Source organism: Culex pipiens, chromosome 3 (genome assembly GCF_016801865.2).
Source record: "Culex pipiens pallens isolate TS chromosome 3, TS_CPP_V2, whole genome shotgun sequence".
In the NCBI taxonomy this organism is placed as follows: Eukaryota; Metazoa; Arthropoda; class Insecta; order Diptera; family Culicidae; genus Culex; species Culex pipiens.
Genome location: NC_068939.1, coordinates 17,536,338 through 17,550,052, shown reverse-complemented (window position 1 = coordinate 17,550,052; position 13,715 = coordinate 17,536,338). Strand labels below are relative to the sequence as shown.

The 13,715-nt window shown below is 36.2% G+C and overlaps 1 protein-coding gene across 13 annotated transcripts in view; it reads left to right on the top strand.

The window, feature by feature from the left end:
- Positions 1-13,715, top strand: part of LOC120413476 (protein alan shepard) — a 334,433-nt gene that overhangs the window by 313,183 nt on the left and 7,535 nt on the right. For 9 of the 13 annotated variants that reach the window (XM_039574317.2, XM_039574316.2, XM_039574321.2 and 6 more), the window contains 3 exons: positions 5,938-6,082; positions 6,190-6,557; positions 6,635-6,808. In XM_039574317.2, coding sequence (XP_039430251.1) covers positions 5,938-6,082; positions 6,190-6,557; positions 6,635-6,808 — 687 coding nt within the window. The remainder of the gene's footprint in view (positions 1-5,937; positions 6,083-6,189; positions 6,558-6,634; positions 6,809-13,715) is intronic. The other 4 variants (XM_039574322.2, XM_039574318.2, XM_039574319.2 and 1 more) reach the window with 3 other exon arrangements.

Here is a 13,715-nt window from a genome sequence, read left to right as displayed (position 1 = left end):
AAGTACAAAAAAGAAAAAAAGAATCTGAAAATTTTCGATTTTGTAATTTTTTGACCAGTTTTCAAAGTTTTCGAGCATTCAAGAGCCACTAAAAAAATATATTCAAATTTAAGAAAAAACATGTTTACCAAAATTCATCAACTGTTTTGCCATGGAAACCATAAACCTTTTCCAAATCCACCGAAAAGGACATCTTCCCTTTTGAAACGACTTTCCCACCGTTCCCCTCCCATCGAACCCCCTCCATTTTATTGACACTAGGTTCGTCGAGTATAAATCGTTTAAAAGCTAGAACCGTTTTATAACTACTTTACTCGCTCTCTCTATCTATAGTTAGTCTCAGCCCGTAAAATGCCCCCAACCCTGTCTCCACCTCTGCGCAATAATGAATTTATTCTGGTGCCGATGTCGAACTCTCCAACTCTCGAAAAAGGATTATCCCCGGCTGGCGCGAGTGAGCGGGACGGAGAATAATAATTTTATGAATTTTTAATCCAATCCAAAGTGCGCCAAACTAAAGCCAGAAAGTTTAATTGCCTTTCTTTCCGATCCCCGGGATCATTTATAATAGTGTGCTGTGTCCCGCTCGTTCACTTGCTACTCGGCTGATGTTATTATTGTGTATCGTTCCGTCTCGTTTGCTCTCGCGCATCGAAGTAGTCGTTGTCAAAGTTTGGGCCGCGGATTTGTACCAGTGAGACACGGTTTGGCAAGTTTTCAGTTTTGCAAAAATTTAAACATTGTTGCAAAATTGCAAAAAAAAAATGTAATTTTCAAAGATCATTTTTTAATAATTTCATAATGTAACATAATTTTTAGTATTTATCCACTGTTAGCCACTGTCATTATATGGCTATCGATCCCTCAAACCCCCTCTCCTCCTTCATTTTCCGGGTTGAGAAAATGAACCGGAAAGCCTGTTGTATTATTTTGCTGGCCCTGTGCCACCGCCACCACCCTCTCAACTGCCGGTTTTATTGCCAACTTTTTTATTAATCTTCGATATAATAGTTCGTTATGAGGCCCACCGACTCCGCTTCTTCTACTTCTTGCAGTTGCTTCTTGTTGTTGTTGCTGCTGCTAATGTTTGCAATATAAAACAACATGGCCGCCCGGAAAAGTGGTGAGGTAGGAACGGCTCCATTACACGGAGAAAAAAGAGTTCCCAAAATCGTGAACAAGCGTTCATGAAAATGAGAACCTTGAACAAAGTGTTCAAATCCCATGGTACGATTTTGAAAAACGTACCATGAAATTTGAACACTTTGTTCGTGGTTCCCATTTTCATGAACGCTTGTTCACGAGTTTGGGAACTCTTTTTTCTTCGTGTAAATTGAAGCTTTTCCGGGGGAGCTTTGGGATGTACGAGAAGCGATCAATCGACCGTTTAGGGAAGGTTATTTTGGAAGGGTTCGAAGAAGATTGATTCTTTTTTGTATCTTCTTTGCTACAGTTTGTAGCAACGCTTGAGATAGTCTTTAGAGCAAAATGGCAGATTTTTTTTATTGCTTTTTAAAGATAAAATAAATTTAATTAGGGAAATGAACATTTGGCTTCAAAATAAACATACTACAAAAAATTATATTTAAAATTGATTTGTCAGGAATTTTAATGTCTGTTCACTGTGTATCTCACTCCGACATTTTTTATCAAAAAATCACTTTAATATAAAAAAGAATAAATTATTTAAAAGTTAAATAAAAAGTTGATGATAAAATTACGTTTCTAGAACAAATTTTGTTATTTTAGCAGCTGTTTAAAGTTGATCTACATTTTTGGCCAAACGTCCTGAAACATTAGGCTTTCAAAATCCGCCCCGAGCAGACGGAAATAACTTGGGAAAAACATTTTTTGATATTTGAAAAAAAAACTAGGCCAATAACATTTTATGTTATTTATAACAAGATTAGTTATTCGTCGCTATTAATTTTGGGTTATTGGATTGTTATTATAATGACAGACCAATAACATTTTTAGCTTCTTCGAACAAATCTTTGTTATTATTTTTTGTTATTTTAACAACTAATCCGATCATCCCAATAATATTCAGAGGTATTCATCCATAACAAAAAAAAATGATATTCCAAAGTTGTTTTGGCTTTCAATCAATATCAAACCAATAACAAATTTTGTGTTGATAACATAAACTGTTATTAAACTCTTATGAAAAAATGGATTTTTCAGCAAGAATCCATAACACTTTCTGTTATTTTAACAGTTTTTGTTATTGAAATGGCATGAATTCAGTTATAACCGTCTGTTCGGGGCTCGGGATGCCATCTTTAGTGTTAAAATACAAGTTTGTCAAAACTAATTTGACAGTTCTGTGATTTTTCAACAAATCCTAATTATCCTGAAACACAAACGATTTTTAACTTAATTTTCAGATTATAATTTTAAATCAAAAATAACTCTATTTTTTCATATTGTACCCAGCAAAAAGCGATTGCAACTCTAAAAACTAAAAAGCAACTCTAAAATTGACGTCATTAAAATATATCAGAAAGTTTCCTGTAAATTTAAAATTTATAAATTTTAAAAACACATTTGACTCAAAAAAATACAAACAACACGTTTTCGTAGGTATTTAAATGTTGAAAATTTTCAAAAAAAATTCATGTCTTTTGGGTCAAAATTTACAGATTTTTTTTTATTTTAAATGTATACTCTGATTAAAAAATAACAGACTTTCATGACCATTTCATTCAAATATTCAATTGAATAGAAAAAAAATAAAGATAATATTTTAAACATTTACAGTAAAACATTTCAATAATATGGCAATGCAATTTAAAATAAAATGATGAATTAATTTGGTTGTTTATTGTATTTATTGAATTCAAAAAAGAGCATAAGACTCAATGATGTGGTTATGTAATTTTTCGAAATCTCATACCTAATAACTATTGATACCCGCATTTGGTGAAAAACTCATCTATGGGTCATTCTTGGGTCATTCCAGGTCAACTGAGGACACTTTTGGACTCGACCTTCACCGATTTGAACCAAACTTGGACGGAACGTTCATCTATCGATAGTTAACAGAAATCCCAAGTTTGGTGCTGATTTTCTAAAAAACCTTTTTTTTAATCATAACTTTGCAACTATTTGTGCCAAAGACTTTCTACAGGTTGCATTTTATAGAAAATTGTCCAAGGAATTCGATAAAAATAAAATTTTAACCCTTGAATGCCCCTTTATATTATATTTTAACGTTTTATGTTTAAAAATTCACTTTTGACCAATTCCTTATATTTTTATTTTTTTTTAATTTTATCACCATCGTGTTCCCCGTACAATTTTACATAATATTTTTTGTCAATCTCAAACTAAAATGAACCTTTGACGAGAAACAGCAATTTCAATCAAAGAAACAGCGATTTTACTGAAAAATTTGAATTTGCGCAGCACTCGGAAGTACATAATGTACTTTTCAACAAAAAGGGTGGAATCCCGCATAGTTCGGTTTTTATATGTGGGAAACTAATTTCGGATTCGAACTTATAGGACAGAGTGCTGCGCAAAATTGAACTTTTTTCAGTAAAATCGCTGTTTCTCGCTAAAAGTTCATTTTAGTTTGAGTTTGACATTGATTATTATGTGAAATTGTCCGAGGAACACGATGGTGTAAAAATTAAAAAATAAAAATATAAGGAATTGGTCGAAAGTGATTTTTTTAACTTTAAACGTAAAAATATAATATAACGAGGCATTTAAGGGTTAAAACATTACGTTTGTAGAATTCCTTGGACAATTTTCTATTAAATGCAACTTGTAGAAAGTCTTTTACTCAAATAGTTGCAAAGTTATGATTAAAAGAGAATAAAGTTTTTTAGAAAATCGTCAAAAAAGAGGGCGGTGCCAAAAATAGAGGGATGGTCCAAACAGCTCCAAACTTGGGATTTCTGATAACTATCGATAGATGAACGTTCCCTCCAAGTTTGGTCCAAATCGGTGAAGTGTACTCAGTTGACCTGGAATGACCCCTATATTTAAAAAAAATATTCAAAAAAACAAACGGGTTTACTGAAGATGATATCATGGAATATTCAACAGAAAAAAATCCAAAGCCAAGTAGCTTGAGTTTTCCCGGTTGAATTCAAAATATTCGGTATTTTACTTTTCAAAAAACTATTTTTGAGTGTTTAGAAATTTATTTGCTGAAAATCCTTTTATCGCTTTTTATGCAAGAAATTAAAAAATAAATCAATTAAAACTACATAAATTGTTATGCTATTAATTTGAGAATTGTGTCAACCGTTTGTCCTCATTACCTCTTTTTCAGATCTCTTAATGAGCCACTTCAGAAACTCCCATTTTCTCAACTGTAAATACATACTTTTGTGAATATTTCCCAAACCAAACCACAAAAACAAAATAAAACTCACACCGCAAAAATATGTGCTAACCTGAAAAATAAAATAAAAAATATCGCTGTACAAAATCGATGCCAAAACTAACGACGAAAAATCTCTCTGTCTCACTGTGCATCATCACTTCGTTACTAACCCTGCGATCGTCGCTCAGCAAATAACAATTTACAACAGAAAATCGTCAAATAGTTTTGTAGTGTGTATAGATTTAAACATAAAAAAACGTGATTTACCCCTTCCTGTTTCGTGTTTGTGTTTGATAGATTTTTTTTAAATACCAACGTCCATCGTAGCTAGGATTTTGTAGGGTTTGACTTCTGAAATATATATATTTAAAAAATGAAATATTTTCCAACTTACCAAACTATTTAGCCTGTTTTGTACAAAAAAACTAGTTAGGATTTCAGTGCGTTACGCAAGGGTGATTTAGTCTTTTCTCTCTGTGTACATATAGTGTTCAACAACAAATAGAGCTAGGCAATTTGGAGTTTCTCGTTTGTTTTACTATAATCAGGTCTAGGCATTACTTAGCAGTGTATTAACCAATCGAGTTCTAACTTTGCTACAAATAGCCAATTCTAACTAGAGAAAATAAAAGAGTGTTGTTAATCCCCACAGTTACACTCTCAGTTGCCAGTTCGGCTCAAGTAATGTATACAGTTTGTCACCATATTATACTCTGTAAAAGTGTGTTTACTACCATTTTAATATATATAACTATAACTACTACTACTGTATACATATAGTAACTACTACTACTACCATTTTATTACAATAAACAAATAGTGCGCCGGCCAAATCCAATCATATATAATCTAGCAATAAGTAAGTTAAGTCTAGGGCTAGCTCAGTCTTCAGTCAACCGCGGTACAAAATAAGCTTAGGGATTATCAGCTTGTTCCAAACGATTTTTGTTTATCTGTTTCAATTTTCATTTTCTGCTAGGAGATCCGCCAGGTGTCCTCTCTCTTTCTATACATGTCTGTTTACCTTTTACATTCTGTGTTATATTTACCATCATTCCCCCAACAAAAAACTGTCCCCTTAAGGCAGTCATTCCCATGGAACAACCAACGAAAATTAAACGCCAACACTTTGTCCAAACAAAGTCCGTCCCAGGATGATGCTCCCTTTCGTTGCATAGTTGTTCTGGTCGCAGTCGCTTCTTCAAAGGATAAATTTCCCCTCGAAATAGTAACAAAATGCAAAAAAAGACAAGTCTTCGTTCGTTCGTACTCCTCCCCCATTTCAAAAGCCCCCCCGAAAATCTCAACTTTTCATTCAGATTTTCACCCAACAGAAACAAAACTGCTCGGTTAGGAAAAAATCAGCTCCCCCCTTTCAGAAGAGGAAAAACAAAAATCCGCCCAACTCCCCCTAGAAACGCTAGCCGATTGCGAGCGCTGCAAGATCGTACTAATGAAACATTTATTTTCTTTCTTCCATTGCGAAAAAAAAATCAAAACAAACTTTTTATTTCGTTTAAAAACTCTTACTTAAAAAAAACACAAAAAAAAATCGCTTGGAAAACTGTCCGAAAACCCCGTCCGCCGACAACTTCAAGCAGCAACAAGAGCAGGATCCGACCAATCTGTACATCGCTAATCTACCACTGAACTACAAGGAGACCGACGTGGAGAACCTGCTGTCCAAGTACGGCCAGGTCATCTCGACCCGGATCTTGCGCGACCAGAACGCACAGTCCAAGGGTGAGTAGGAGTAGGCGCACGCTCTCTAATTGTTAAAAATGTCAACTGTCAAATCACATAAAAAAAAAACCACGAATTTATTTTCTTACGATTACGATGACGCCCAGGTGTCGGCTTCGCCCGGATGGAGTCGCGGGAAAAGTGCGAACAGATCATCCAGATCTTCAACGGCACGCAGCTGCAGGGCGCCAAGGAGCCACTGCTGGTGAAGTTCGCCGACGGGGGCTCCAAGAAGAAGAACCCGTTCAAGAGTCCGGACCCGAACGCGCGGACCTGGCGCGACGGGGCCGAGGGCATCCCGGTGACGTACGATCCGAACATGCAGCAGAACGGCATCGGCGTGAACGTCGGGGCCCACATCGGAATGCCGTACGGCCGGTTCGGAACGCCCCAGGTTGGGGGGTATGCCGTGCCCGGCTCCCAGTGGGTGCCCAGCTACATGATGACGCAGCCGATTCAGCAGGTCGATGATCAGGTAAGAAGAAAGGGAATCGCTTGGAGTCGGTTTCAACTCTAATTTGAAAACTCTCTCGCTTAATTTCCCACCCACAGCAGTACGTACAAATGCAGGCCCAACACATGAGCGTCGGCACGCCGTACAAGACGGACGCGGTCCAGTCGGTGCAGCCGCGCGGTGTGTCCATGATCATGTCCAGCGAGAACCCGGCGACGGCCGTCCCGTACGGCATGATGCCGCAGCTGACCACGCTACAGATTGGATCGTCGGTGAGTGCAAATACAAGTCCAAATTCCAAAAGAGATTGAACAGCCCTAAAAATAACAACATAACTGGACAAATTTTATTATCTGGGAGCTAGTTTTGTAAAAAGCTTTGAAATTAAATTATTCAACTTCAACTCATATTTTTGAGATTTGGTGTATTTTGTGTAAAAATTGAAAAATGCAATATTTTTTCCCAGAACTCAATTTCAAATTTATTTATACTGTTACTTGAGATTTTACTTGATAAAAATATTTTCTAGCCGAACCAGCGTTTAGTTTGGAGTTCGTTTCGCGATGCCTGTCCGTCGGGACGCATTTATTTTCGCGTTCCGTTTTCGTCGATCGTCGTCGGTGTGTATTTCGGGTAAGTTCGTGCGTGTGTGTGTGTGTGAAGGTGCGGCTAGCTCTGGTTGTCACGATGACAGCAGAGCAGAGCCAGTTCGTTTCGCGATGCCTGTCCGTCGGGACGCATTTTTTTCGCGTTCCGTTTTCGTCGATCGTCGTCGGTGTGTATTTCGGGTGAGTTCGTGCGTGTGTGTGTGTGTGTGAAGGTGCGGCTAGCTCTGGTTGTCACGATGACAGCAGAGCAGAGCCAGTTCGTTTCGCGGTGCCTGTCCGTCGGGACGCATTTATTTTCGCGTTCCGTTTTCGTCGATCGTCGTCGGTGTGTATTTCGGGTGAGTTCGTGCGTGTGTGTGTGTGTGTGAAGGTGCGGCTAGCTCTGGTTGTCACGATGACAGCAGAGCAGAGCCAGTTCGTTTCGCGGTGCCTGTCCGTCGGGACGCATTTATTTTCGCGTTCCGTTTTCGTCGATCGTCGTCGGTGTGTATTTCGGGTGAGTTCGTGCGTGTGTGTGTGTGTGTGAAGGTGCGGCTAGCTCTGGTTGTCACGATGACAGCAGAGCTGAGCCAGTTCGTTTCGCGATGCCTGTCCGTCGGGACGCATTTTTTTCGCGTTCCGTTTTCGTCGATCGTCGTCGGTGTGTATTTCGGGTGAGTTCGTGCGTGTGTGTGTGTGTGTGAAGGTGCGGCTAGCTCTGGTTGTCACGATGACAGCAGAGCTGAGCCAGTTCGTTTCGCGATGCCTGTCCGTCGGGACGCATTTTTTTCGCGTTCCGTTTTCGTCGATCGTCGTCGGTGGGTATTTCGGGTGAGTTCGTGCGTGTGTGTGTGTGAAGGTGCGGCTAGCTCTGGTTGTCTCGATGACAGCAGAGCAGAGCTAGTTCGTTTCGCGGTGCCTGTCCGTCGGGACGCATTTATTTTCGCGTTCCGTTTTCGTCGATCGTCGTCGGTGTGTATTTCGGGTGAGTTCGTGCGTGTGTGTGTGAAGGTGCGGATAGCTCTGGTTGTCACGATGACAGCAGAGCTGAGCCAGTTCGTTTCGCGATGCCTGTCCGTCGGGACGCATTTTTTACGCGTTCCGTTTTCGTCGTTCGTCGTCGGTGTGTATTTCGGGTGAGTTCGTGCGTGTGTGTGTGTGAAGGTGCGGCTAGCTCTGGTTGTCACGATGACAGCAGAGTTGAGCCAGTTCGTTTCGCGGTGCCTGTCCGTCGGAACGCATTTATTTTCGCGTTCCGTTTTCGTCCATCGTCGTCGGTGTGTTTTTCTCGTTAGTCATGTATTTGATACACATCACAGTCGGATTTCTTTGTTCTATGATTTGCAATTGTTTCACGGGAAGATTCTTTTTAAATTGCGTCAGCAAAATATAAATTATCATTCAATTCGACCATTCGTTTCCCGCGAATCACGGCGACAAATATTGTTTCAACGCGATTGTTCAAGTCCTTCAGATAACATCATAACTCTTCAGTCATTAATTGGTCGCTCATCTTATAATAATTTAAAAGTATAAATAGTCTCAGGGCAACTCTACGTAAATATGTTACGCTGAGTTTAATATTTCACCTTTTAATCACACATAATTTTGATTCTATCTTTCCACAGCCGGCTGTCTAAGATTGAATCATTTATGCTAAACTCAACACCAAATAACCGGGAACAGTCTCATCCGCATCATCCGATTGTTTGCCTTGAGAATACATAATACATCACCCTATTCAACAAAATTCATTGATTATTGGGCCACATCATCATCCTCTATGATGAATCCTGGCCATTACCCTTCCCCACTAACAAAATCCCAAGTAGAAGTAGTTTTCCGGCACACGCGGGGGTGTGGATATCGTATAGAACCCACCCTTGGTAGCAGCCTGTGCTAACTAACATTCCCGTCCCATTCCCTCGAGATCTACAAACTGACATGGCGGGCGCCGTTGGTGGCCAACGACTGTTTCCTATTCGCACCGGCTCTAGTTTTGATGATCGTGATGTTTTATCTTTTCAGCGCATTCATGCATGCTGTTGATAAGGGAAACATCATTCGATCGTTGAAGCGTGTGACCAGTTGTGCTGATGGGATATTACGGTCCTGTTCAGCAACGGAGAAGGACAACCATGGGTGGTCTCTCATGCTCATGCTCATGCTCTAGCCGAACCAGCGTTTAGTTTGGAAATGCTCTTCAGAAAAACCAAAAATATTCAGTATTTGTTCTTGGAATCTGGAGCAAATCTAGTAGCCTTATATGTGGGACAAACCTGCCTTGAGTTTTATAAGCTTGCGAATGTTTGACAAAAGAGCGCAAGACAAATGGTCGAAACAGGAATAAATAATTTTGATGGAGTTTAAAACTGCTAAAATTATATCAAAAATTCGACTTTTTTCGTTAAACATTTTCAGAAACCTACTTTCTTTCGAAAAAAAATCTCACAAAAATTTCAATCAATAAATGAAATTGTTTCGAATCAAGATGTTTTGTCTTAAGGTCGTAGAAGGTGTCCTTTATTCTTGGGGCAATGACTGATGGTTCTGAATAGTTCAGAAATAGTAAATTGAAACGAAAAATTCATAACGATACGTAAAATGCTTCTACAAACAACACAAAGAAAAGCTATTTGCCTTCCAGAGCCTTAAAACATTTTGACAAATTGCTCATATTTGAAAAAGATTAAATCTCATAAAAATATTATTAAAACTAGAAAAAAATTGAAACAAAAAATACTCTTAAACTTCAGAAAAAAAACTGAAAAACCTCATTTTGAGCAACTTTTGTTCTACGAAAATCTTTACTTCTCTTGTTTTATGTTTTTCTTGTTTTATGTTTAGTATCATAATTTGCATTTATCTTGTTTAGTTTATGTTTGTTTTTGGGAGTATTTGGCCTATTCTACCACTCCTATCATTGCATTTTGCCTTTCTAATTTTATCATGTTTTTACCGTTACTTTTTCAATTGTTTGCTTGTTTCTCACATTTTCTGATATTAGAATGGCACCACTATTATTTAAATTGTAAACAAAAATGCGTGGAGGCATAAACTGGGAAACTACAAAAATTACTGTATAATTCTTTTTACTTAAAATAAAGGAATTGTTCAGAGGTGGGTAAAAAAAGAGCGAACCGCTCAAAGAGCCGGTTCACTGAAAAGAGCGAACGAACCATGGCTCTCAAAAAAAGAACCGCAGTTCTTTTTTAAACTCCGGTCTTTTGGAAAAACCGTTTCAAGGTGGCATGATTTTTGCTTAAATATAAATATAATTTATTGAATTTCCAAAAAAAAAATAGTACTAAATTTGTTATTGAGAATTTCAAATGCAATTTCAAATATTTCAATGCTCATAAAAATTAATCCCAAAAGTAAATGATTTTCTAAACGAACTGAAAAAAACTTTTCATTGTACAACTGATTGTATATTAAAGTATTACCGGAATACAAATTTGAGTATTTCAAATTGCATAAGTTGTAAAATATTACCAAAAATCTACTGAATAGTTTAGAGATTTTGTAAAAAAATATTTTGTCCGATTAAACTTTACACAGCAAAAAATACGATGGTAAAATCGCATGCAAAAGCATGCATATCACCTTCGTCAAAAAAGACACTTAAAATTACACGCTGCATGTACAAGTTTTGTAAACACAAAAAAAAATTACAACCGACGGGATTCAAACCCAACAGTATGGACTGGCGCCTTAGCCCGCTCGGCCATCAGACCGATGGAAAATGGAAAGGATAAACATATATGTGAGCTTGACATTTCGGACAAGTAGTTTTCCCATACTGATGGGCTACATATTTCAGGGTGTAATATTACATATAATTTTATAAAATAATGTAACATTTACTTTACACCCCAGGCCTTTTACATGCAGCTGGATTTTGTTTTGCTGTGTAGCTTTAATAGACTTTATCGATTAAATCAGAATGTAGAAAAGAGTTCACAGAATATTTTCTCCATATAAAATATCAGCATTAGTTCTATTCTATAAATAAACGCAATTTTAAAATTAATGGCAGTTTTTCCAGCTTCCCTAGATTTAAGTTTGGATGTCAATCAATTACTCGAATGTTTCGGTTCGAGTAGAAATTTTGACATAGTGACCACCAAGACGTATGGTTTTCAAGAGCATCTACTCGTTTTCAGTTTTAATTTTTTTTAATCAAATTATTTATAAATGTCCAATGTGAAATAACTTATAAAATCACACGATTCTTAAAAACCCCTAAAAAAGACATTTTTAAAAACATTAGCAAAGTCACATAAAACAAGCTCTTTAAAGATCAAAAATTGGTTGAAAAATTGATTTTTGGCAATATTTAAGATTGCAGCCCGTCTAGAGGCCGTCTAGAGGGTTAAAATAATGAGAAAACTTACAAAAATATCATAGAACAAGAATAAAAAAATTTTAAAGATTAAAAAAAAATACTGTCAATAACGGAAAGAATGGAAAAAACATACAGAAATATTTTTGAAGCAAGTAAAAATGTTATTACAGTGGACTATCTGTCTGTCGATCTTCTCGAAATCAATATTTCTCCAGCTGTCAATAAATTTGTCAGTCCCTTCAAGTAGCGTGCTTTGATGTTTCGTTCTGTAACACCTCCCACTCTCGACGGTTTCTTCAATATCGCCAACAAGAGAGTTCACTGTAATAAGTTTGAATCCAGACATTTTCTCTTAAAAAATATTTTTAACTGCACACATTAAAAAAATACAGAAATAAAAATAAATTAATTGGCAATAACATGAAATTTTTAAAAATATTTTTTTTTAAATTACTGCTAATTTTTGAACTAACAACTGTTTGAAATAGCTTTTAAAAATAAAAAATAATTAAAACATTTTCTTATTTTCTTATTTTTTCACTTTTGACATTTTGTCTTTGATCTTTTGTCGCACATCTTGTTTTTGAATATTCCGAACAGTTGGAAACAACTAAAAAGACTCAAGTTCTGTTATTGTCAGGAGTTTTGGATTGTTCGCGTAACGCAAAAGTACTTATTTTCGACTTATTCCTACCCTTCGTAATAAACATTCCACATAGGAAAAATTTTTTGAGGCGTAATACAGTCGTCTACCCCCAACTGCGTTACGTTACCAAAGAACGCACCCTAACCCAAAATTATAACAGAAATTTGTTCGAAAAATAACTAAATTTGCTTTCAAAAATTTTTTTACTAAGACTCGTTTTTATATTTACGTAAGCATATTTATCATCCAGGTTTCTACCACACTGAAAAAAAAAATTCTATTTTCAGTTATTAGCAATGTAGTTAAGCTTACATCTGCTTACATCCAATTGAAATGCTGTCAAAGACAAACTTATGGGAAATCGGGCGAGCTTTCCGGTAAAGATATTTTCGAGACTGAAAAACCAAGTCTTCCATATAGAAATGGTCAAAAACTACCAAAAACCCGCTTTTTCAACATTTTTATTTTTAAAACCGCTGTATCTTTCCAAGGATTGGACATAGGACTATGGTCAATATGGAGACTTTTATGCAAAATTGTCTGGAGAATCGATTGCCACCACCGGTTTTTAAAAATTTCGATGTTTAGACCACTTTTCAAAAAAACTGTTTTAGTAAATGATTTTTGTATTTTTTTAGGAGAGACGTACCATTCTGCATTTTTCGTCAGTCTTTTGGTAACATTTTAGGCTATTTCCTCAAAAATTTTGAACAAAAAAAAATCGTGACATCACCTTTAAATTTTAGTTTTAGGCTTAAAAATCAAAAAATCTCATAGATAAGGCGTGTATTTTTGTTTCAGTGTATTTTTTCAGAAAGCCCGTCCAAATTTTTTTTGATACAGTGCGGCGCCTTCGAGATACAGTAATTTTTAAATTAAAAAACACAAAAATATTTAAATACCTTACGCTCTTCTCAAACGTTTTTTTCGAGTACTATTGGCTCCATATACACAAAAATGGCTTATATAGGCCTAGGACCATTTTTATGATCTGACTGTCAAACTTCCCTCGGGATTCATACTCATGACAGCAGGATAACGAATGTGATTGACAAAATGTTGAAATCGGAGAATTAAGGTTATTGCAAATATTTTACAATGCTTTTGTTGAGCAACCCTCCTCTCCTTACCCATTTTTCACAATTGGCTCAAATAATCAGATGCATAGATTTTTTTTTCAATACCTCATAATATCAATGGAAATTGAAGTGCAATCCGCTGAAATCAATTAAAATTGCAATAAGTGTTTTAAACATTTTCATTTTTTTTTTTTTTTTTTTTTTGAAATGATGGATATCTGGCTCTCAACGACTTTTTTAGTTACACTAAGAAAGATAAAATTAAGCCGTTTCATAAATTGTTCTGATTACATGTCACCATTTACGAAAAAAATCCTTTCAAATTTTATGAAAACACAACTACATTCAATTAAATAAAAAAAAATCATATAACTTTGAGTGTTTAAAGTAACACTTATAGAAAACTATCATTTTGTGTTTTCTACCGAAAATGTTATTAATTAATGTTATGTAAAAATAACAGAAATTTCAAAAATCTTCAACTGACATATAATTTCAAATAAAAATAAAGTATTTTTT